Source organism: Plectropomus leopardus, chromosome 22 (assembly GCF_026936395.1).
Source record: "Plectropomus leopardus strain MGB_pleo_1.0 chromosome 22, ASM2693639v1, whole genome shotgun sequence".
NCBI classification, from domain to species: Eukaryota; Metazoa; Chordata; class Actinopteri; order Perciformes; family Serranidae; genus Plectropomus; species Plectropomus leopardus.
Window position 1 is genome coordinate 21,348,106 of NC_142197.1, and position 25,641 is coordinate 21,373,746.

The window sequence follows — 25,641 nt, forward strand, 5'->3', positions numbered from 1 at the left end:
TGCTCAACTGAATAGCAGCATTGAAATAATTTAATAAATCCCACACACACGTATGCCTATTATAGGAAATTCCTGTATGCATCAGAAAAAGAAGGCCATGTTTTCCTGTTTCTCTAACTCAACATGGATTCAGTTGGTGTATTTATTGAAATCAATAATGAAATTTAAGTCTAATAGTAATTGAGTGTATTGATATGAATAGCAAACGTCGAAGTAGTCTTACTGTTCAACATGAAGCTACGACTCACTAAATTTGGAAAATACGAACATGTTAACAGAAACTAATTATTCACGCTTTTCCTTTTTCACACTATTCTGTTAAATTATTAACATTCCCTAATCCGAAAATACAAAAATACACCTTAAACACGCTATTTTCCACTGTGCATATATCAGCTACAATGGTTAAAAAATGTAGCACAAAGAAAGACAACGCGGAGTAAGTAATTTATTTTACCAACTTTAAGTTGTCACATCACTATTTAAAGCCAGAGCAGAAAAGATGTCAAATTACCTTTTACTACAATTAAAACATGTAGCTGTGCACATACGGTTGCTAACCGGCCTGTTAGCAACACTACCTCGCCCTAAACGATGACCAGCAAACGAAATTAGTTTGGCATGTACCTAAAAATGAAAATACTCAACATTTATTCTTTAGCTACAAGAACATATTTCCAATATTATGTTTGCTCTTTGAGTTTAGGTGAGCGAAAGACATCCGAAGCGGAGGTAACCTAGCAATATTAGCATCGTTAATGAGAGATGCGAATCTGGCACTCTAATGTAAGACGGCAGCACGGCTAGCGTTCTAACAATTCGCCTTCTGCTTCAACGAAGCCGTAATATTGCCAAGTAACGACACAAAATACTTGATAAATTATGTGGTGGTGTGAAATGTAAGCTGCTAATTGGATTTACTCGGAAAAGGTTCGTGGTAATTTAGCTAAATTAGCTAACGTTTGCTAAGCTAACTAGCTAGCGCACGAGCGACCCGTTAGCCCAGAATTCGGTTGACGGGTGGGGAATCCGAACAGGCGTGCGGTGAAACTCGGGTGTACCGCAGTTTGTTCGCAACAAAAACGAGCACTGTTTTGAAAACCACACGCAAGGACACGCACTTTTCCGCTGTCTAGTGTCAATTCCTCAAAATGGGGTCTGCTAACGTACGTCTCCGCCATTTTGTGACAGGTTTTTCATTGAGCAAAGGGGTACGTGTAATGGTTGAATGTAACCCCATCAAGAAGATATCCGCTTGGCAGTTATAGGGAGAAGGGATCAGGAGTAATTTTCAACCATCCCGTGAGATAAAAGTCGTTTTGAAGTGGTCAGCAAGGGATAGGGGCAGCTTACCGCAGCGCTTACGAGTTTACAGCAACAAATAGCACCTTGAAAAAAACCCAAAAACAACAATAACAAAAAAATAACAACATTGTAGTTACCACTTAATGAACCAAAATTCTGGACAACTAACACTCTTAAAAAGATGAGTCGGTAGATTGTGCTCTCAATGTGTAATGGAATTATGCATTTTGAATTTACATCATAATTTTGCCTGGTTATTGTCTGAAATTCCCCAAATCAAAAAGACAAACATTAGTGGCACTAAATCAAGTTGAGCTCAAATACTGATCAAATAATCGATTTGTCCCTAGTTGCACTTTACTGGTCAATATGACATGAAAAACAAAGATGTCAAAAATAATTTTAGTCATAATAAATACTTACGTTTTTGAGAAAGTATGACAGTCAAAAGGCACATTACCTCCTGTGCAAGACAAGCCCCCCCACAAAACTGATGTACATGAAATATATTCAGTGTGGTGGTAAAAAGTTTTACCCTTTAGAATTGAATTATTTAAAAAAAATCCCCAGTGAACATTTTTAGAACTACTAATCTTTTTCGGCTTAAATATAGGAAGGAATTGTTTCTTTCGGAAATTACGTGTCTACTTTTACCCTATTTTGTTGCAGAGAAGTGAATTTAAAAAAACATTTAGCCTAAATAGATGATATAATTTCCTGCAGTATTGGATTGAAGTTTTTATTTTTCATATTTTGTTCATTTTTCTTTTCTTACTGAAGAAAGTGGCATCAGGTACCTGCTATTTAAACCGTTAGCTGGTATGGTATTTCCCCCCTAAAACATAGGAAGAAATTATTTCTAAAAGTAAATAAAATGTGTGTCCTTTTAACTTATTTTGTTGCTGAATAGTGGTTAAAAATGTCAGATTTCCTGCATGGTATTTTAAGAATACTGACACTGTGTTTGTATGAAATTGCCACAGAGTGACTCAAGTTTTTTGGAAATACCCTATCTTCATAAAACTAATATCAGTGAGGAAAGGCACTCAATTTGAAGCCAGTGATAAATATGCTATGGCTTTATGTCAGCCTGGAAAAATACTGTTTTACTAATAAAGTGTAGGGTTGCCCTCTATTACACGCCTGGTTCGGATAACAAGGGAGCTATGTTAATTAGTGTTATCCCCTCCCCCCACGGGACATTTCCAAGTACCTCCTGACCCGTTTTCCAAACAGAGGAACGAGTTGTCAGACGGTCCCTAAAAAAGAAAACAGTCTCTATTGTTCCAGCAGCCGCTCTGCTCTGGACGCTGCAGTGCCGCCTGTGGCCGCAGAGGGCGCTGCACGCATGGCAGGCCGGGGCTCCGCGGCCTTCACATCTTTTTGTCTGAGAACTGGATCCCTCTGCCGCTCTACAGTGTGTGCGATAGCCTCGGAGCTGCGTCCGTAACACACTGTCAAACCACTCCAAACGAATACAACCGCGACCAAAAGCATTAATTCTACACATCCTGCCATGGCGTTTCTAACCTGCCGGTAAATCGGTCGTATTTGCGACTGTTCGTTGGAACTTAGTCCGGGGTTGAATCGGGCTTGCTTTCTGTGTGCATCAGTCTTTATTAGCGAGCTGCCGCTCTTCTTGCTATCAGCTATTTCTTTAACTTTTTAAACACTCAGCTTCGCGAATGACTGAGCGCCGGCGGAGTATGGGATCCTTGGTGTCTTAAGAAGCGACTGAAGTGGGGTTTAACCGTTTTTGCATGCAAAAACAATGGCAAATTCGACGGGGAAAAATCTACTAGATCAGCGAAGGAAAGGACAGGCTTTCCTGGACGAGCTGCGGCAATTTCACCAAAGCAGAGGGTGAGATTGGGGCGTCTTTATTCCCAAGAAATGCAACTTTAAATCTTCATTGCATGTGACTGCGAGTTAGCCACAACTGTTATTTACACATTTATGCTTTTATTTCTTGTGTTATCCCCACAGATCGCCGTTCAGGAAGATTCCTATCGTGGGTGGGAAAGAGCTGGACCTGAATGCTCTCTATATCAGAGTCGTCTCTTTAGGTGGATTTGCTAAGGTGAGTGGGAACTAAAAGTGGATTTCTCCACACTCTGCTGTCTGTGGACTCGTCGGTGGACCACTCTACAACTCCGTGTGGGTACCCCGGGACAAGTGTAACCCTCTCCAAAATCGTTAGTGGGTCGGTGTTGGCCTTGTGCTAGTTTGCCATGTATCTCTATGCAATGTGGTGGCTTGTGTTGTTGTGTGGTTTGAATTGAGAGTCCAACCGCTCGGAGTCAGAGTGCAGTTGGAGCGACTCAAAATTAGCGGGCACGTTTAACATCGATTATCGGCACGGAGCCCGGCCTCGGGAAACACCGCGTAGCGCATAGCGTGTCGCCGGGCGCTTTTACCGGTAGTTTTTCACCCGGGGGAAGCTGGATTTCTCTTTCTCGCCCTAGCCATCTTTCTTCGGCTTCATGGCTTGATCACAAAATGTAGGCCTCACAGGCCCATGTAGTGAATACAGTAAACGCTACCAAAAGCTACTCGGAAATCAAACGGCTCGCCGCAAGCTAACTCGTTTGTTATTAAGCGGAGACACTTGGCTGGAGTTTGGCCTCGTTTGGTTTTAACGCCAAAAATCGAAAAAGTCAAGTTAGCTTGTTAGCCACAGTGCTAACTAGCCTCAACAGTAACGATCCTAAAGGGAGTCAGTCACTGATGTGTCAAATGTAAATATGTTACAGACATATGTTGCTAATTAAACGCTTTTACACGCAATGCTCTGGCAGATCACCTGTTTCCAGCATTATAAGGTATTTCCAGCAGTTTGAGAAAGTTATTGATTAATGATTGTGATCTGGCCTCATTGGGGGGGAACCTGTAGCAGACCAGATGGTTGCAGTGTAACCGCTCTTTTTTTGTTGCTGCAAGTGCTTTATCTCCTAACATTTCTCCCCCCCTCCTCCTTCCTCCTTCCAGGTCTCTGACAAAAACCAATGGATCGAACTTGGAGAAGAGTTTAACTTTCCAAGGAGTTGTTCCAACGCTGCATTTGCTTTAAAACAGTACTACCTTCGGTGAGTAGCATGGGCCATACAGCTCTCCTCCTCTCAGGTAGCATGTGGGAAGTGTTTACAAATGTTAAGATGCAGTCAGCAGGATCTAGCCTCCTCTCCGCTCCTCTTACTAGGAAGCAGCACTGGTACAATATTTTGGCACGCGGCGCAAGATCTACAGTGTGTACATTTGTCATGACAAGGTGGATTTGTACTCACTTGCCTCTTCCACATGAGAACTCTCTGATCTCTCTCTAACAAAATATCTGGCCAAATTCTGCAGTTAAAGTCTGGAAAATAGTTGTCTGTAATGACCCTAAGCCACACACTAATGACGGTTATTCCTTTGTGTAAATGGTGTAGCCACAGGGCGTAGGGGTTTGATACAGCACTAATGATCAAGCAGCTCTGTAACGTGTATAACATTCAGCCTTCAACACAGTCAGCTGCCAGTGATGGGGTGGAAACACAGCTCTCCTCAGCAGCTGGCAGTTGTGGTTTTGCTGTTGCTGATTTCTCTATACTCCCTGTTTTTTTTTTTTTACCTCTTGCAATGATTGTTCCCATCACTAGCACCTGCCTGCAGGGGATTACACCTATGTAGCAGAGAAACGCTTGTAGCCTATCATGGATGTGTTAGAGGCGACTGCAGGTCACCGTTTGACATCATAAGCAGCGGCTAATTATCGCTGCATTTTTACTAAGTTGGCTTTTGATGCAAGCTGTTTGCTCATTTGATTACCAACCGTACACATCTGAGGAGACTTGTAGCTCCTTGTCGGCTGCAGGGGAGAGACACCCCAGGTTTGCAGTGCTGCTTAAGTTGATTAAGGTCTTTCGGAGGACACAAACTACAGTTTCTGTGCTGCAGATTTAGTGTAAATGATGGAATACTTCATAAATCACTTTCTGTGAGGTGGGAGATTGTGTTATTTGGAGTCAATTTTGGCTCGGAAGCTTAGATGGTTGACAAGACAATTGTTTAAAGTCTGTTTTTTGAGTGTAAGTAGCTATAGTGGAAGGGTGATGAGTTTTGGGGGTTGGATTTATGTGTGAATCCTCAGTGGCTCAGTTAAACATTCGGAAATCGTTTTTTGTTTTGTCTAACGGGCATGAGTGTGCCTCAAGTACCAGAAAGTCAACTGATGATCTGATGAGCCTCTATGCTACCGTATAGGAGGACACAGTCAGATCCATTGATGCATCTGTTATGTTAGAAAGTGCTTCATAAATACATTTGTTTGTTCTGCAGATGATGAGATGAGAGAGAAAACATAAAATCATGCTTGTAATTTTTTTTTAAAAGAATCTGTTATCCCCCCCAGTATCACTTGTGTTACTTGAAACAGCAAAGTTACTTTAATTACTTACTGTAAAGGATCATTTTGGGAGATGGACAAAGGAGGCCCGGCTACTGAGTCGACCGACATGAATATCACACTGGTGTCGCGCCAGCCGCTGGAGCTACTTTGTAGAGTTTATCTTTTGTAGTTCAGTGTGTAGTGGATGTCAGAGGCAGCAGGCAGCTCGACTTGTCTTGCCTCAACTACGGCTGATAAATAAACAGATAGAGACTATCCTCGCCTCCCTCATGCTGCCTTTCTGCTGACAGAGTATGATAGAGAATTTTTTTTTCCAACCACGTATTCTGCGCGTAAGCAGGCTAATAATGTGATCGCTGTTGGGGGAATTGCTCTTTTTGCCCTCACTGAGAGAGGTCAGAGGTCATAGGTGGTTGCAAGGTGCTCAGTGGTTCAAATTCAGTGTCTCACTCAAGGACACTTAAGCTGGCTGGATGTTTGCTGTGTGTTAATCTCGATTAGTCAGTTGAATGACCATCTGTAAGTGTGCATTTTGAAGCTGAGTGTGCATTTTTAGGACTTTGCTCTATGAGGTGTGCCATGTCATATCATTTATGATAACACTGGTATTGTTTTTTTAATATGATTAGAAAAATGTATATCGCAATAATGGCAATGTTTCCATTCGATGACATAATTATATCACACCGTGGCATATGGCAACAACAAGCATGGCTGAAAGTGAAATTGTTACCTGCTTGGAGCATCTTCAGCAGTTTTGAATCGGTGGGGTCGGTAGGCTTGAGCATCACAAATGTTTTATGAACATCTCCAAACTATTCAAACTCTTGTTTTTTTTTTTTTTGCAACTTAAAGCTCAAGTAAATTCGGTCAGCTGCTTCCCTCGTTGCAGCACAGTGTCTCTCTCTGTCCCTTCTCGCCATGTGCACACAGGAATTAGTGCTAACAGGTTATTTTGACATGAGCCTGTCCCAATGTGAACCTACGTGATGCTCAAGGCTCAACATTAGAACTGTACATATGTAAACGTGTAGTAGTCATCATAACTTAACAGCCTGCCAAAATAAATGTAGGTGTGTGTGTGTGTGATGGTCAACGTTGCTTGACTCAACATATAGCAGGAAAATAGATAACAGCGGGTACAAGTCGAGGTGGAGAACACAATGGAGTTATGGTGATTTTTCCAAAAATGTCTCTGAGTTACTGTTTCCAAACTGCAGAACTGAGAGATACATTTTTGTTTAGTTTTTACTGAATATATAAAAGCGACCCGTTACATTTATGTTGACAAATCAACGATATCACCTATTTTGTTGCAACTGTATGTTCTTGAAAATAATAATAAACTGTCCGTAGGATTTTTGTCATACATTCAAGAATATGGTGAAAAATACTCTCAAAATCCTGATATTATTTTCCAGCCACATCGCCCAACCCTTTATATAGATGTCTGTAGGTGATGATGATGTGATATCTTGAAAGAAGTATCAAGTAGCATTTCATGAGATTGGAATTTGGCTCAATTGGTATCTGGCCCTTTAACAAGCCCAACTTCAAGTTGTCATCTGCTTTTTTTTTTTTTTTACCCCGAGTGTATGAAAATGAGTTAGGAGGTCGGACTGGAGGATGCACCGTTGTTGCAGAGATCAAACTTTTTCTGATACAGGACTGTGTGACCGTTGACCAAGTATTCCTCCTCCTGAATGAATCGGATGATCATGATATGTCTCTCCGGTCAGCACTTCCCACTCAGAGCAGAGTAATAAGCAGCACCGAAGTTCTGTGCCAGCTCCCGCTGCCGTCTATTTGATATCTGAATGTCACTCGGTAATAAGTGAGCGATGCTTGCCAGAAACATATTTCCAGCTCGTTTTCAACTTGTTGAAGCGCAGCTCGGACACCGGTACGTACCAACAGAACTGATTTTCATTTCAACTTTGGGAGGAGGAAGGATTCGCACTCCGGATCAAAGTGTCGGCATCAAATCACACTGACACACTAAGGGCAGAGTTGAAACACAGCTCTGTTTTTGGCTTGCTTCATTAGCGAGGTTGAAGCAAGAGATGTAAATTTAAATGATAGGTGTTCAGGTGCAAGAGTGAGAAAATTTCTGATATGAAGAGTTGGCCAGAGCTTCTCCAAGCCATGAAAGTTTCAAGATTTGATAAAATATGTAAAAGGTTTTTGAAAATGATTGCACTACAGTGCCCAAATTCTTTAACAGTCTGGGTGTAATGTTCAAGGACTGACCTGTTTCCCCTCATATTTATCCTTGTGGCTCCAGAGAAGCTTTTACGTTTCTATAATTTGACATACTTTTAGCTTCTACATCTGTGCACTCTGTTTCAGTGGATTGGGTTAGAGTTACCAGCGGCTGTCTCCAGTTTTCCTCTCACTACACTGATTTAGATGATTCTCTGTCAATACTATTTCACATCTCCATGGTCGTCCTCTTCCATTAGTACTTTCATATGATTTGGGAGTGGTTGGCGCTAAGCTCTCAAGCCTCATGGGGCAAGATTTTTCAGTAAAACACCATCCAGTTTCTTGCAGGCACACACCGTAATTTGAGAGTGAATGAAAGGTGTTTTGAATTCAGGCCTCTAGTGTTGCTACAGTCTTTTGACTTCTTTTCCAAACTGCAGCACACTGAGCACAGAAGCCAAGTCAGGTGACAGATACCCCGGCTCAACCTCTGTTTGCCCTCTCCACTGCATCCCCATCGGGAGGGAATCAGGCCCAGGAGGCGCTGACATCTAGAAACCGCTGACTTAATTTGCTATTAGCTCAAATGGTCGGATCATGTACTGTGTCGTTGAGGTTTGTACACTTTGTTGGAAATGTGTAGAAGAAGAAACCGTTTGGTAAATATGGAGAATATTGTGAGGAATAACATTAATCCAGTCTGAGTTTTTGAATTTGATCTTTGATTTTGTTGAGGACATGCAGCAGTGATCCATCGAAAGGAATTTTGATTCATTGGTGCTTGGTTGCAATAGTAAAGTACAGATCAGGTTTCACCTTTTAACCCCGTGCTGTAATATGAGCAAGTTAGGCTTTTTAGCTCCACTGCCAAGGACTGTTTTTACTTTCCACAGTGATTATAGAAAAAGAAACCAGCTCTTAACTATACCTCTTTCTGCTGAATCTTTTTTACAGAGCTGAACATGCCGCTTCCTATACAAAATGATTCCACCACACTTTAATCTGTAACTGTTTGTGGCGTAGAGAAGCAGGTGCAACCAGACTCGCAGGTTTACTCATTTCAGTCGATATTTGAATGTTTCACATTTTGATGTTCTTCTGTTGATGCCAGACTAATAGTGTTTTTCAACTATTACTCGCTTGTGAGACCACTATTAGGTCCCAAAATTCTCACGACCCCAGCAGCAATTAGACAGTGTTTCAGCTGTCATGTGAATTTGAGCAGGACATACTTTTCCCTCTATTTCCAGCCAGCTGCAATTGGATTATAATTAACAGTATTTCAAAGTCAACATGGGGGAAAAAAGTTGAATAAATATAATTACGTCACTCATCTTGCTTGACCCTGTCTGCATATCAAACAATGCCATGTGGGCTTCTGAATATTAAAATACTCAGTTTACTGTTGAGGCTGCAGAGAAACAGATCTTCAAATTGAGATCTTGGTATCGGTTAATTTTGCTTTTGATTAACATTAGCTAACTGGTGAATTTTAAAGAAAAAAATGGTTTGAAATGCAAGAGACCTTTCCTTTAGGCTGGCGCCTCTTTTCCTCAGTGAGCCTTAGTGCTGCATTTCAAAGCACTACCCTTTTAGAGTTGGTGAATTTGAATGTTTTGTGATGTAAATGTTTTGCCTTTTATTTTTTGTTGGTTTTGCTGAAAGACAGCCAGCCAGCTGATTACGTTAACATATGAAAACAAGCCCTCCACCAAACTTCTAGTCTTCACTGATTCCTTGGCCACTCTGCACTGAACACCACCCAGGTTTGGTGGGAGCTAATGTGAGCTAGCAGTGCTACTTGTTTGGCGATTACAGCTGGTAACGCCATCCCGGTTGTGGAATATGCTTCTGTGGAAACGTTCCCACCCTTTGGTCTCCACGCCGGTTCCACAGTGAGTAACCGGTTTTATTGAGGCCGTAAAACCCTTTTAGCATTGTTAACCATGTTGGCACCACCAGCCTTGCTGACACTGTTAACAGTGATAACATGATCAACACTGCTAAATGGATTTTATGGCTCAAAATTGAACTGCTTACTCACCATTTTGACCTGTGGGGAGACCGGAGGTTGGGCACAACTATTTTCATAGCAACGCTGTTGGATCTGGATGGTGTTAGGATGTTAATTTTGTGAAATTAACCTACTGACCCACGTGTGTAACTGGTCATAAACATTCAGGACAGCGTTACTAGCTGTAATTGCCTAATCAGTGGCACTACAAGCTATCTAGCTCCTATCAGACATGAAATGTGCACAGTGAAGTAAACCGAAGAGCAGCAAAGTTGACCCATAAATCAACATTTATAACCAGTCAAAAATATTCTCAGTGGTTAACTGATGAAGAGATAACTGTTGATATCTCTAGTGAAAATGCACAGGCTGTCAGGAAACACAGCACTACCATAATAATGTATAGTAATACAAAGTTTGGATCAGGCAGTCACAAACAGGTATTGAAAATTAGACCACTGTATCTATTTATGTACCCACTCATCCATTGCTACTGCTATCATCTGGGTGCTAAAATAGTACTTGAAGTTGATCGTGCCAAACTGCGAAGGTAAAGCTGTCAGAAGTCCCTATTTCCAGATAACATTCTAAGGCAATTCACACTGGATTTGTCATTTAATTAAGTAAACGACAACATGTGATATCACAGTTTCTACTGGAAAAAAAACCCCACAAAACAAAACATTGAACCTGTGCCCAGCCTTACACTGCAGGCACATCTCTCTACCTCTCTCTGCTTGGCAGGTGCTAATTTTCACACCTGGTTATGAGATTATTCTGGGTACCATCACTCCTGTTGTTGGTCCTCCTCTGCTTCCTGTGTACGTTGGTAGACTCTCCAGCTCATCTGAAACATCTGGCTGAATTGGCCTTTGATCTGGCTTGCATTAGCTGTGTTTTTATTCCCCTGCCTCATCCAAGCTGCTACTCAGACGTTGTAGATGCTCGCATGAAGACCAGTTATGGGTAAAGCCATGTGGATGAGTGTGTGCACTTTAAAAAAAATACAGCATAATGTGAGAGTTTTTCCAAAATAAGAGTGGTAGGGCAAACTTGCTATCATAGATAACATCTAAGGGCTCTTGAGACTTTGTTTTTGGGCTGTCTGTAATTTGACCTGCCCTCCAGCAGTGTTGGCCACCACTGATAGCCTAATCTTCTTCTCTCAGTTTCCTTGCTAACTAGCAGATGGACAGATCTGCCTTGTACTTGACAGTGGACCCAGAATCTGGCTTTGCTACTTCATTAGAGGGATGATGTGGTTAAAATGTTTGCTCTGGGGCTGCAGCTCCTCAGCAGAAGCAGAAGCACTTTATTTGTTGAGTGCATTTTACACACTAGTTTGTTCTGCGTGTGTTCAGTCCACCCCAAGTAAAAGGAACCAGTGTCTTGTCTTCAGAAACTGTTTATAACCCCGTTCTTTGTATGTGGATAACCGAGTTATCCAGATTAGAAGGTTGGTGATTTCACACGAGTCTGGATATTTTGGTTCTTGGAAGCTGGCTTAATTTATATCTGGAACTGTCCTCAGAGCAACAAGCCCTTAAGCCCAAACCTGCAAAAAGGAAAAGACTTATTGACAGTTAACTGGATCAGGTCCCAGATTTTCTTTTTACTGCAAACCACGTATGAAGACATTTTCAAATACACATAACTCTCTTTCCTAGATTTTAATCAAAGTGTTTATGATTTTAGAAGAAAACGTGGAGATTCAGTATTTCCTGAAAGATTTTTCTCAAGCAGTGGTGCCACAGTGCCAGCTTTCTTTTGCGTCATCACAAGATATTAAGCACACTTGCTGACACGAAAGGGGTTTGTACACATATTTATACAGTTGTAGATGTTTAATTACATTAAAATGCTTACAGTACTCCATATACTTTTGTAATTGCTCCTGACATGTTTAAATCGCTTTAATGACATTACTTGGAAAAACAATTAATGACCGCTGACAATTAGAGCACAGATGCTACTTACTGACATAAATTTGTATACAAATAGAGTGCTCCCGCAATGATTTTTCTCTGTAGATCGATGCAGAAGTTAGCGTTGCAGTGGTTCCCTTATCAAAAAGCCTATGTGATTTTTCACATTTTTTTTGTGATTGCAGACAATAACCTCTTATGGGCTCTGCGATATGGACTGAAAATTATGTTGCATTATTTTTAGGCTGTATAACGATACACAAAATATATCTGGCATTTTTTAAATTTCTCCTTAAAAGCACTTCGATAATGCTAGAACCGGGAGATAGACTTGAGCATTACATTTGATGTGACAATATTATAGGAATGACCATTGGTACTTTTTAAAATTATTAACTCCATTCCATTTTTGATCAATGATAATTAGTAATGTAGAGATAATGACTTGGTGAGTACAGGCAAGTATTAAAACGAGTACAGCTGTCTGATAAGTTGAGAAAAGTACATCAATATCTTAGTTATTCAAGTTATTCAATATCTTGATATAAAGATATCCAATATCTAAGACGATATATAGTCTCATATCTCGATACGATATAATATCTTCATATTGCCCATCCCTGTAAGCTCTGTGGCAAACAAATATTTATGATACTTACATGTTTTGTTCAGCAAGATCATCTATACAGCACTTTTAGGATTTTTGAAGCATTCGCCAGAAGTAAAAAGCTAATGCTAGGCTATTAAGAAACTTTCTCATGCATAACTTAACATTCCTAGCACAAGGCTGGAGCGCCACATTTGGTGTGATGATGTCCTGTAGTCTCATTTAGTCACTTGTAGCAGACACTTTTTTTAGTAAATCATAAAAGCTTAAAAATTCACGAGTGGGTTATTTACTGACGTTTATGTTGTAGAACAAAATTTTAAAGTCTCTTAGGCTTGTGTTAACCATAGATCTTATTTCAGGGTTTTAGGAGTTTGAGTTATGACATCTAAACTAAAAACTGCCTCCTGTCTCCCCTGATCAGCCTGTGTTTCTAGTCCGAGACACAAAATGACTCAAATTCTGGAGAATTGTAGATGAGAGAGCTGGCAAAGATGCCATGTCAGTTGTGTGGGCAGTGCAGGACAAAACGAGCGAAATGTAAACACTGTCAGAAAACAGCTGAGTGTATCACAGCCTCTACAGAAGCATTCAGTGTGGTGTGTGGAGAGATGGTGTGTCAGCACTCGGGACAAGAAGGTGAGCTGCACATCAGGTCAGCAGCAAACCATGAATGTAACGGTGAAAGTCCCCTTGTGAGCTACGGTTTGTCAGAACAGACCAGTGAGGCTATTTCAGCGGCGCATCGAGAAATTGTCTAGCATGTTATGTGACATTTGATTGGCCCTCAAACTATCAATGAATAACCAATCAATCAGAGCACCCTTATCCAGGGATGTTCGATTTGTAATCCTTGCTCGTCCCCAACTCAGGCTGCTGAAAGTAGAGATAGCAAGTTAATTGCATGAGATTTTTATTTAGTAAAACACTAATGTTAATGAGAAATCATTGTTGTCTGCTGGTTGTTGTAATTATCACAGCTGTGTTTTCATAATGAATACAAACAAAATGAGGGTTTGTACACAGAAAGTACAGATTTAGTTTTAGATACTGTGAGCAAAAATACTTAGACGCAGCTAAAATATTCTGTTATAAGATTAATGAAGCCAGAGCGGCATTTAATTTGATATGGAAAATTGTAACTTGAACACTAAAATGTATTAAATTAAGTGTAAAATTCACGTGGCTTCATAAAATGTTCATCAAATGCTTTTTAAAAAGGGTTTAGTAAGGTTTAATTTTCACAGTAAGCTTATGATTATTAATTAAAAGTCTCATGTGTTTCCACTGAGGAGTCTCTCACCTCATCATGCACCAACATCACTTGTAGTGTGATCACTTTCCCTGTTCATAGCTGATGTTTCACAGCTCTGAAACGGTGGAAACATAAATCAAAATGACACCCCTAACAATGCAGGAACACGCATAAAATAAGACTACAGTACAGTACATGCTGGGAAAGCTCCTAACACTCACCTCATGTAGTTGTAATCACATGATCAGCAATCATGTAAGGCTGATGATGGTTACAAGTCTCTACACATTTTGCCTTTATTTCAAAATAAGAGTGCAATGTTTATGATAACTTCATCCAGGATTAACAGGTCGATCTTCACGCTGTTTTCAAAGAATCAAAACAGCTGCGGATTCAGGGGACAGAGTTGTCTCGCCTTTAGGCTGGCAACACAGATAGTAACAGCTCCTAATCGAGATCTGTGTAAAAGGGACAGCCGGCAGGATATGACTATTGCTGGGACTAGTGTGACGTTTTGATGGCGTGTAATATGTGCAACCCATCGCAGGAGATTAAAAAAGCATGTAGTAACAGTCAGTGGTTAACCCAGAAGAAGAACAGCAGCCGAAAATATCCACAAATTCACCCTCCAAGCAGAAGACGAGATTAGCCGCCACAAAACAGTGAAGATAAATTTTAATGTTAATGCCATGTTATGCTATTGTTATTGTTTATAAAGCACTGCTGACACATGTTATATGTCACACTAGAGGATGATGCTGCTGTGTTAAACGCCATGCCAGTCTTTTCTCTTTGTTTCCGCGATGCCAGCATGCTGTCTTCAATAACACACTGGAGTAGCATGATGCTGCCGTTGTTTGGTTCTGCGTAAAAAGTCAAAGGCGGTGCAAAGAAGGGAATTTGTTGCAGCCCTGTTGTGTGATTTCTGTGCAAAAAGGGCTATAGTGAACAGGATTGTGGTAACTCAAGAAAACTAGTGTAAGCGGCTATCATCTACATACATTTTTGACTGAAAAAAATCATCTTTTTGTACTAGCCATAACTCAGTTTTCCCAGATGTGATGATTGGAAAAAAAACAAAACATCCAATTAATTGAACTGTGATGCATCACCCAACACCAACTCAGTGTATTTATTGAGCCTTGCAGCTGTTTATGATGAACGACACTGTAAGGGAAACGGTTAAATCCACAAAATAAACAGCAGCTGCAGATGAGAGACGTGAATCTTTCACATCGTCTGACCACAGTCATACAGACAAGCCAAAACGGTAGTCATTTTGAATGAGCCCCGAGGGACAGGATTGAGCTTTTTCCAGAGTTGTAGAATATAAAATGGATAGTCCAAGTTAGAATATGCATCAAGTATATTTCCAAGGAGGAGGTGTACCTTCACGTTGAAAAGCAATCACAAAGTCCAACTTAGTCAAAGGAAAACATCTTTTCCTTGACATGTATCACCTGTGTTGGCGGTGTTCTGGAGGAACAAGTTTAAACTAAGGAAATGCCGCTAACCACTGAGCTCCTGTGCCATCGAGGCTGACACGGCAGGCAGCTGAAATGGAAGTGCTTGCACTTAAAAAAAGGGTTGCATTGTGTTGGTTTAGCTTATGTTTTTGTGCCGACCTTTCCATTAGCATACATGGACTGACCATTGAAAGTCTCTTAAGTTACATGAGTCAGAGAAATGCCATTAGAGCATAGTGTCGGTATTGCAAGTATTTGAGGTTATTCTGAAATGTCTTTCTGAGTCTTGTCCAGGGTTCCCACTGTCAAGGAATACCAGGAGAAGTGATGGAATTTTACAATAATATTTCCCAGGCCTGGAACATGAAAGAAACTAGTAAAAATCATCGAAAGTTCTGGAGAAATCATGGAAATGTGTTGTGTGCAATGAATTAAATAATATTAAATATTTTGTATTAATTTTACTGCCTTTTTTTTTTTTTTTTTTTTTTTTTTAATAAGAAAACAGGTTTGGAAGGCATGTTTTTTTTTATTTTTTTTTTTTTTATTTTATTTATTTTTGGTCATTTTTTTTCTTCTCATCTTTAATTTTTATAGAAAACCTTTTTAAAAATTGAGGGTTTTTTTTCTTCTTTTGATTTTTATTTTTCTAAAGATATATTTTTTGGGCTTTTCAGTGCTTTTATTTGATAGGTTAGATATAGCGTGAAAGGGGGAGAGAGAGAAGGCATGCAGCAAAGGGCTGAAGCCAGACTCGAACCCACAGCCGCTGCGGCGAGGACACAGCCTCTGTACATGGGGCACCTGCTCTATCAACTGAGCCACCGGGTGCCCCGATTTTTATTTTTTTAATGAGTTTCGAAGGCATGTTTTTTCTCAAAGAAAAAAAGGCAAGAAAAAAGTTGGGGTCATTAAAAAGTCATGGAAAAGTTTTGAAATTTTGTAGATGACAATGTGGAAGAACCCTGTAGTGTGGCGGCCTTTGTTATGGAAAGAGTGTGTGTGTGTGTGTGTGTGTGTGCATGTGTGTGTAGAAAAGAACTGTGCAGACATAGTGAAGCGCATGTGTGTCCAAAATGGAAATTTCATTATTTGTCCTTGAAAAGTTTTGAAATGATGTCCATGATAATGTGTTGGAACCCTGCGTGTCAGCTCACTAGCTTTATACTTTTTAAGTATAAAATTTCTTTCAGGCAGCAAATGGTCTGATCTGTAACCAATCCAACTTTTTACAGTCTTTTCTCGAATGGCTCTGGCATCAGTAAACGCTCCCGTGATTATTGACAAAGCAAACCACCATCAGCCTGTGTTGGACAGCCGGCTCCATTAAATCCCAGCAAACAAAATTTCTGTCCAGAAAATTGGCAGTGGGTGTGTTTGCATGTCTGCGTCCACATCCAGCAGGGGGCAATGGACTCCTACACACTGACACACACAAACACACACACACACACACACACTGAGGGCATTTGGGCAGCTGAGAGTAATTGAAAGCCAAGAGTATCTGCACCAGTGTGATCCAGATGACCGTAAATAACACCAGTGTCTGCAAAATGTATGTCTGTTCATCACTTGCTGTGGTGGTTTCCCACCCTGTGCACGTGTTGTTTTGGAGGGAAAACAGGCCAGCAGTGGTAACACACGTTTCCCTGGTAGTAAAATTATGAAAGCCTGGTGGTTTCTGTTGCGTGCTACTCAACATAGGGGGGGAGGGGGGGGTTGATGTTTCTCCCACCATGCATGTATGAAAAAGGGAAGTGCAGACATGAGCAGCTGCAGTCAAACCCCCCTCCTCTCCCTCCATTCCACTCCCCCACCCGTCTTTACCCGCAGCCTTTTTCTTGCTTGTGCCCAGACAGCGCTTGATGACGCTGCAGTCGGGGACCGGGGCCTATCTCTCCCGCTCTCTCGCGCTCCTCGCTCACTCGCTCTCTCTACAAATGAAGGCTGAGTGTATTTATAGTCCAGCGTGTCACCCGGCAGCCAGCGGACGGGGGATTACCTTGGCCACGATGAACAAGCAGGGCCTCATTCAGTAACGCTCGCTTGCTCGGTGACTCACGGCCACACAGGCAGGGTTCACCACGCTATCACTGCTGAGGTATTTTGCCTGTTTTGTTTTTGTTTGTGGGGCAGATTTCTGCACATTATTACGGGGTGTTTGTCAAATCCAAGAGAACTGGTAGCTGCATGCTCACGGAGAATATTTTCTCCCCCGATTTAAGAGCAAACTTTTCAAGGGCAGGAGGATGATTACAGCTAAATTGTTTGCTGGATGTCGGCTCACAGCTGTTGCAGCCAGTTCACTTGTTTCTGCCATAGGCTGTTGCACTATTCAGATAAGAAGTGGTGTTATTCAAATAACCCCATTTGCATATTTGTATTCAAAGTAGTTTGAACTGGGCTAACCTCTTGCCCCTGATAAGCTGAAATGAAAAGAGCGGTTCAATCTGATATTTACTGATTCATTTAAAAAGTTTTCTGGCAGAGTCATCCTCTGAAATATGTTGCTGTAAAGAATATTTGTCTATATAGAAGTGACATAAACACACTTGGATTTTCAGCGTGTAGGAGTGGGATTTAACAGTCATGTTACTAATTTTGCCCCATCCTGCAGTGACACTCGACAGCCCCTCTGTCATTCAAAGTCCTGCTTATCTCATGTTGTGCAGTGCTCATTTTTTAGCCTCACTTTCTATGCCGATCATGCTTCACTTAACACTTTTGAGCCTTTGAAAGCACCCAGGGCTCGGTAGAAGTGATTGCCACGGGCTCTGTGAAGCCTGAAAACTCCCAAACTAGTAAAGCGAGGTTAAAACTCGCCGTGGAGGTGATCAAATTGCATTTTTAGAATGAAACTTTTGAACTGTGTAATTTACACTGAATGTGCAGGGTAATAAAAAGGATGGTTTCGCTCTTCTGTACACTGAATTCCTAAGTAGATTCATGTTGAATCTTGACGTGAAGGCGTAGGCTGCAGGATGCTCTCCTGATTTAGTTTTTTTGAACGTCTCCACTCTGTGGAGACTGTATGGGAGCAGCTCTCCTCTGATGATGTTTGGGTGTCTTAATGTGGCGCTCCTTGTCTCTCAGCCGTGGTTTCTTACACTCATGCTTCATACACATTTGTTCATCTGTTGTAGTTTATAATTTGGCTGGATTACAGTGGAATTCTTCAGCTGATAACGCCTGTTTTTGTTCAGAAACAGTGGCTCATTGTTCCAAAAATCAATTATGCCTATATCGAGTCATGCACAGTAAAGAAAAGGATGTTTGACTTGCAGTGCCGAGGTCACATCGAGTGCCATGGTACGCAAGGCTGCTTTATAAACAAATGAACTTTTTCTTTGCATTAGTGTGGGTTTTGCTGTTTCAGCAAATAGTCTCCTTGGCAGCTTGAGTGCAGAGCCTTTGTGATAGAACTTTCTATAGAAAATGTGATTCATGTCACTCTTTTTGAAATATCTGAAAGCAGATTTGGAGGGCAAACAACCCCTCCAAACCTGGCTAAACATAACATGTTGCCTACATGTTAGTGGTGTTACACTACAGGTGTGCTTATTGATTTTAATCCTACTTTTATATTAGAATAAGAAGGTTGGATTTTTATAACATGTTCACAGTAGCTCATATAATCACCTTAACACAGGGCGTGCTCTATCTTGTTTTATATTAGTCTAATTAGTGCCATCAAAATGACTTTCAGTCAGTCATGCTTTGTATCTTTAAAAATTGGGGGAAAAAACGTTGTTCTCTCGTATGCCTTCGTGGGAAATGGTGATGTTATGTTATTAATTGACTGGGGTACATTTTTAACCATAGCAAAAGTATATACTCTGTTTACAAACTCTCACACAACTCGTGCAAGATAATTTCAAGTGCCATTTATCTAATTATTTACATTTTTACCAAAAACTCATCGCAGCAGATTATGTAAGTTTCACAGCCAGTTTCATTAGCGCTGTGTCAGGTATTACCTGTTAGCCTACAAGCTAACAAACAACCTAGAAGAATAAGAGATGGTAACTACACAACTTTTTTTTTTTTAAGATCTGATAGTTGCTGATTTTGGTCTGACAGAGGCTTGAACATGTTCAGATCAATCTCTCATGCATACGCTTGCCGTCTTCATGCACACAGCTTTTTTTCACCGGCCAGCGAACAGCAGCAGCGCTGGAGAAAGCATAAAGAGAAAGCTACCATAAACAGCAGCGGTGGGCAGAGGCCAGATCCAGAATTTCTCAGTGAGGGAGAAACAGTTGACCTGCTTTCAGCCCCTTTTCCAGTCTTTTTTTTGAAAACCATGATAACAAAACATTTTTGCATACTTTAAAATGTGTCTGGGGGGAGACTTAAGAGATCATGTTAGAAAACATGACAGCAGCACCTGGACTTAGAGCTAAGAAGTCGGGAAAGTAAAACAAATGCCAGTCAAACCTGTATTTGCATTTGCTCAGTCCGTTGGGACTTGCTGGTCCAAGTCTCCATATGTACCAAGTATGGAGTGTGGACTGGCAGCTGGAGAGGTGCCAGTTTGCCTTCTTGGCAGTGCAGATGTGCCCTTGAGCAAGGCAGTGAACCCCCAAACAGCTTTGGTGGCACCTTTCTTGGCTGACTTTGCGCTACCTCCTTGTTTCATGTGTCCTGTGTGTGCAGGGAGGGTCTGCGAAAACACACTGCTGTCTGAGGAAACTGTGTATATTGACAAAGAATAAAAGTAATAAAGCAATGTAGTTTTTTATTGTAGTTATTTATTAGCATGTTTCTTTTGGATATGATCTACTTTCACAACTTTGTTTAGTTCAACAACATGAAACTAAAAAAGTCAAAGAGTATCTCAGAGTGAGCGGTTTAGTCCAGTTTCTCACTGTTGAGTTGGTAGAAGCTGTTACTACTTAAATTTCAAAATATACTGCGATTGTGCGTCAGCTGCTTGTTAGCATCACAGAGAGAACGCTTCATAAACTTCAAGGTTTTTGTGCTCATGGGAAATTGTGCTCGCATAATTAAAAACAGTAATCCTCAGTCACTTGGAAAGAAAGTAAAGCACAAATTCGCAGTGAAATTTACACCGAGCAAGACTTGGCTCATCCTCTGTGTTTTGTTTTCTTCCTCTGCAGATACTTGGAGAAGTATGAGAAAGTCCACCACTTCGGCGAGGATGATGAGGAAGCGCAGCCGGGGAATCCCAAAGCCTCTCTTCCAATCGGTGCAATTCCCAACTCTTATAACTACCAGCAACACATTGTATCAGGTAGGCAGAGACCTTAGTATCCAGAAGCTTTCTTCTTCTTCTTCTTTGTGTGTTCACAGGTTCACTCTTTGTTTCTGTCTGGGTCACGTCTGTATCAGCTACACGGATTCAGTTTCTTTTTGAACACTTTTGTTGTCTGTCTTGCTTCACTCTGAAGCTCGTTCGTCTCTCTGCGTCTTTCTCTCGGCCCCTCGGCCAGCTCAAACACTTTATCCTGCCGCAGATGTGATTACAGCAAAGCATCACTTCATCAGAGCTGTGTGTGAGATTCATGGAAAACTGGTCAGCCCACAGGTCAAGCGTATGCAGAGAAATGCACCTCGACAATGGCTGCTTGTGTCAAGGATTTTGCAGTGGGTTGAATATATTTCCCAAGAATATGAGGAAGGAAATATGCAGATTACAAGATCTGACAAAGGGTCAGACAGCTCTAATGTCTTTAATAGAGGATGCAGAGTTCACGTTTCAGACCACGACAAATGGTGCCGTTTAACACCTTTTTATTTTAACTGGAAATCCACTGTGGCGTGTTTATAGGAACATTTTAGATTTTTATCTGCTGAAATCAAGCAGGCTGCAATTTGACGTTGAGATGTGACGTAACCTCCTATGAAACATTGAATTGTTGTTTTACAACTTTTTTTGAAACATAATGTTTTAATCAGTGAGTTTTAGGAAAACTTTGTTACCTTTGGACAGAGCTAAGTTAACTGGCTGCAGCTTCATTTTTAATGAATAGACACAAGACTTGTATCAATCCTCTCATTCATCTCTCTGCAAGAAGGCAAGGAAGTGAATTTCCCAAAATAACGTCACAGTTTCGGTTCATGTCTTGGTTTAAGAGTCAGGGTTTAGTGCGAGTTTGGTACAGTGGGAGCATTTTACCCCAAAAAGTAAGGAACATTTCTTCTGTTATTGACTTAACACTGAACAAGCACTTAACCAGAAAGCAACAGGTCACAGGAGGCTACAAAACTGAGAAGCACCTCTTGTGCTATGACATTGAAAATACAAAATAATAAATATGTGATAATAGATTGTAAAATAACAGAACATCAACATATGCCGCTAAAGAGCAGACTATAAAGTTTCTGGGCACTTTGTTTCTGCATTATGTGCATCAATCTACATTCCTTGTATTCTGTTTGTGGCTGCACAAATCTGTGACCCCTGCCCTGTGACAAATACACAAACTATACCGCTCTATACAGGGTTCCCACGGTCATGGAATTCTTGGAAAAGTTAGGACATTAGAGAAACTGTTTCCCAGGACTGGAAATGGTTTGGAATTAACAAAATGTCTTGGAAATTTTGAATATATATTGTTTTGACGAGGGATGCACAATAATATCGGCACATCGTCAGTATCAGCAGATACTGGCTTTAAAATGAAACATTGTAACAAGCCAACATGCAGATTTCTGCTGATGTGACAAACTGATTTTTTATTTAAAAGAAATTACCAACAAACTGAATAGGTACAAAACGTCAACCCTAAATTGAAGTATTTTTCTCATTTTGCCTGATAAATAATTATAACATACACTGAAAAGCATTATATTTTATGTCTCCATCTGTTGGTGGGCTTTCTACTAAGAGTTTGCTTAATATTATGTTAACTCCACTGCAGACAGAGTTTATGATCACTAAAATGGTGGGAAAAACTAAATATATATCATGCATCCTTAGTTTTGGCTGTTGTGGGAATGCAACAATATAACAAACGAGTTAGTGCATGTTAAATCATGTATGGTTTTATTGCTATAGGCCTACGCATTTAAACTACATAAAGGTACTTAAATAAAGTCATGGAAAAGGGGTAAAATGTTTAGAAAAGTTGAGGAAGAGTTTAGAACATTCATTGGTAAAAATGTGTGGGAACCCTGCCTTTAAACTGATCTGATTGATCCTGTTCATACAGTTCAAACTAGTACAAATAACTGCATCATCGTCGGATTGAGCGCTTGATGTGAAATCTTACATCTTTCACGTTTTTAAAGCTAGTGTGTTTTTTTCAATCTGTTGGCACATATCCTTATTTTTGCCTCGTGGTGAGATTGTTCTGTTCTGCTTAAGTTTTCTATCTTGTATTTGTTTCACCTGGTGTCCTTGGCACATAATCTCCATGGTGATGGTTATTCATAATCTCATGACGCACCCAGGTGCTCCTGTTACTCCGTCACACCAGCTATTGAACATTCCAATCACTTCATCAGGCCACCCGATTCATTCAGCCTCAGTAATACCCGCTTCTGCACAAAGAAAACAATTACTGCTAAGTTTAGAGATAGAAGGAATCATAGTGGGGTTTTTTTTTCACTTTACCAACTCGGCTGAGGAGCCCTGCCACTGCTGAGCTCTGTGTCATTTGTCCAGTTCACGAGCCTGCTAACTCCACTTCACATTCATCACTTTTATTACTCACTGACTCATTTAATTCAGTTTTCACCTTGCAAAGCGCTGTTGTGTTTGAATCAAGGCTATGAAGCGGGGAAATGCATTGTTGATGCCTTTCATTCCTTGGAAGTTGCCTACGCACGCTTAAGCATTGACTACAGCTAAGAATTTTTTAAAACCCAAGCATACTGCTGCTTTCAGGATGAAAGGAACGGCTGCCGAGTCGCCACATTATATTTCAAACTAAATGTTTTTGTGCGACTCGCCAAGGCCGGCCTCTTGTCTGTATTGTCCAGCCCCGCTCACACACGCTGAATGGGAGCTGTCCATTAGCCTCAGTGTCGTAGTGTTGACCGCCAAGCTGCTCTCCGAGGTAATTGACTGTCCTGACAGCAGTTATTGATGAAGGGAAGGAGGAAGCACTTGTTGCCTTTCCCTCCACCTCGCTTTAGATTAGAGCCTGCAGCCTTTTAGTCGCAGGCTCTTTTTTTTTCTCTAACAATAATCAGCCCTCTGCCTGCTGAGCCAAGTGACTCTAAAACATGAGCTGGGGTTTGAAAAAGACTTGCGACAAACCACGGTGGCTTTTTTTTTCTTCATTCGCTACCCATATGAGTCAAGCATTAAAGAAAACAGAGGTTTTCACTCTGCAGTTGACTTTGCAACTCTTCTTGAAAGCTTGTTGTTGCAGGTTTTAGGCTGGTTGTGAGCGAAGATAATTCACCGGTGCTTTGTGTAGAAGGAGTGTTTGAGTGATTTGTATATTTGCAGACAAGCGGAGGTCAACACTCACAATATGTGGGTTTTCCATCAGTGGCCTGGTTTGGTATACTCGGTCTGAGACTGGCCCGTCCAGGCGAGCTCTGCAGATATTTGCATTTCTGTTGTAACAGGGCGACCCACGGAAAGGTGTGTCTTTAACTGATGACATGTAAAAGCGGCATGCTTAAGTGCCCCTTTTTGTGTGTGTGTTTGTGTGTGTGTGTGTGTGTTTTCTGTGTGTAACCTATATTTTTCCAACACACAGTAGGCAGATAAAAAAGTTAACCTGTTGGAGGTGAGGTGTGTTTTTTGTAAAATGTCTGCAGCTCTTCTTCTCACTGATATCCCTTTCCCACCTAAATTAGCGTGTGCACGCGGGTTTTTTGAACACAGGTAAACCTGCCAAGTATGAGCGATTGGCTGTACTCCCCACTGCCACTGAACTCACCACTGGAGAGCGAGTCTGCCTTTCCGTCAGCATGTGTGTGTGTGTGTTGTTTTGTCTTGTTGGTGTGTCCGTGCGTTGTCATGGTTAGGCAGGAGAACAGGTGAAGAAATTGACGGGCTGTGAAAGCGCCATGCAGTGCCCCAAAACTGGGAAACCCGCCACGGAGCTTCGTCGACCTCCGTGCCAGCTGAAACTATTGCTGCAGCGCTGAAAGTTTCAGTCTATTTTCTTTTTGATTTGATTTTAGAAATAGCCTAGTATCACTGCTTTTTGTGATTGTGTTGTTAAACTATGGACTTAGTCCACATTTTTTTCAGTTGTGTCTAGTCAGAGAGCGAAAGAGACAAGCAGATATACACACCCACATATACACACAGAGCAGGCAGGCGGACAGAGATGCGTATGTGTGATTGGAAAAGAGCAGAGGAGGAAAACTGCTTGTTGACTGCAGCTCGTTCAGAAATTACTCTTTTTTTGTTATTAGCCTACATAAAGAGTTAAGGAACAGCATCCAACCCTGTCTGCTTCTGATGTGATTCACTGCCTGTAGGTACTGCTGCTTTTTAATTTTTATTTTAAGAGATGTGGCAAACTCTGCTAAGTACACGCAGGCCACTTTTCTGTTAGTATTTTTGCAACAATTTGCTTTTGGTGGAGCTGTCACGCTGTAAAACATGACAGACAGAGCAGATTCTACATGTTTGGATGTTTGTCAAAAGGTGTATTGATAAAGTATTGGCTTTTTACTCGCAAAGGATTTTGTTGCACTTACACTAACAAAGGTAGTTTTCAGTTATTTCCCAGTAAACTTCGTTTCACTGTCTCCACCACAGCTTCTCCACTCTGCTGCAGATGCTCAGTGTTTGTGTGTGAGTGTGTGGAGGAGCAGTTCTGACACACACGGCAGGTTATGTTGAAGTTTAATAAGACTACGGTTTTTAATAATTTAGCCCCAGGGCCCGTTTTAATACTGGCGAGATTAAGGGGGTTGAATCTTCACGAAGCTGTAGGAAAAGGCATATGTTAAAAAAAAAAAAAAGATTTCGGAATTTTATGAGTTGATATCAAATCATTTTAATTATACTTTATTTTCTTTTTATTGGTGACTTTTAAAAAAACAGCTACAGAAATACAGAAACAGTATTTACAAACCTTACAACTATGTGATGCAGATGTAGCACAATATACAGTATGATTGCATTTGTTCATCCCCCTACTTACCTTTTTCCCATTGTTAAAGTAAAAAATGAAAATAGAAAAAAGAGCCATATCCACACACGCATGTGTATGTGAATGCATGTGTGTATGTATTTGTGTTAGTAACTAGGCATATCTGTCCATCCCAGGCTCTGTCAGTAAACAACTTGTCAGATTTTGCAGTGTGGCTCTGTTTGGAGCATTTAGCAGCTAAAGAGACAGATATTCCCTCAGGAGGTGGTGGGGACCAAAAACAGAGCTGTTTCTGAATTCCCTAAAAATCTAGTTTGGGATTTCTGTGCATCATTTTCTTGTCACTCATCAGCTGAAACATATCCGTACATCTGCAGTAAGCTGCTTTTGTTGGGTCTAGCTCTTTTAACAGACCATTCATAACTGAACCCCCGGCTCTGTATTTA

The 25,641-nt window shown here is 40.9% G+C and overlaps 1 protein-coding gene across 2 annotated transcripts in view; it reads left to right on the plus strand.

The window, feature by feature from the left end:
- The first annotated feature begins 2,654 nt into the window (after nt 1-2,654).
- arid2 (AT-rich interaction domain 2) overlaps nt 2,655-25,641 on the plus strand; it is a 45,821-nt gene continuing 22,834 nt past the window's right edge. Inside the window, exons 1-4 of one of the 2 annotated variants that reach the window (XM_042511065.2) lie at nt 2,655-3,168; nt 3,292-3,385; nt 4,294-4,391; nt 20,285-20,418. In XM_042511065.2, the coding sequence (XP_042366999.2) occupies nt 3,077-3,168; nt 3,292-3,385; nt 4,294-4,391; nt 20,285-20,418 (418 nt within the window). In that variant the 5' untranslated portion in view covers nt 2,655-3,076. Of the gene's footprint in view, nt 3,169-3,291; nt 3,386-3,910; nt 4,128-4,293; nt 4,392-20,284; nt 20,419-25,641 lie in introns of those variants that run through there. The other variant, XM_088072650.1, reaches the window with a different exon arrangement.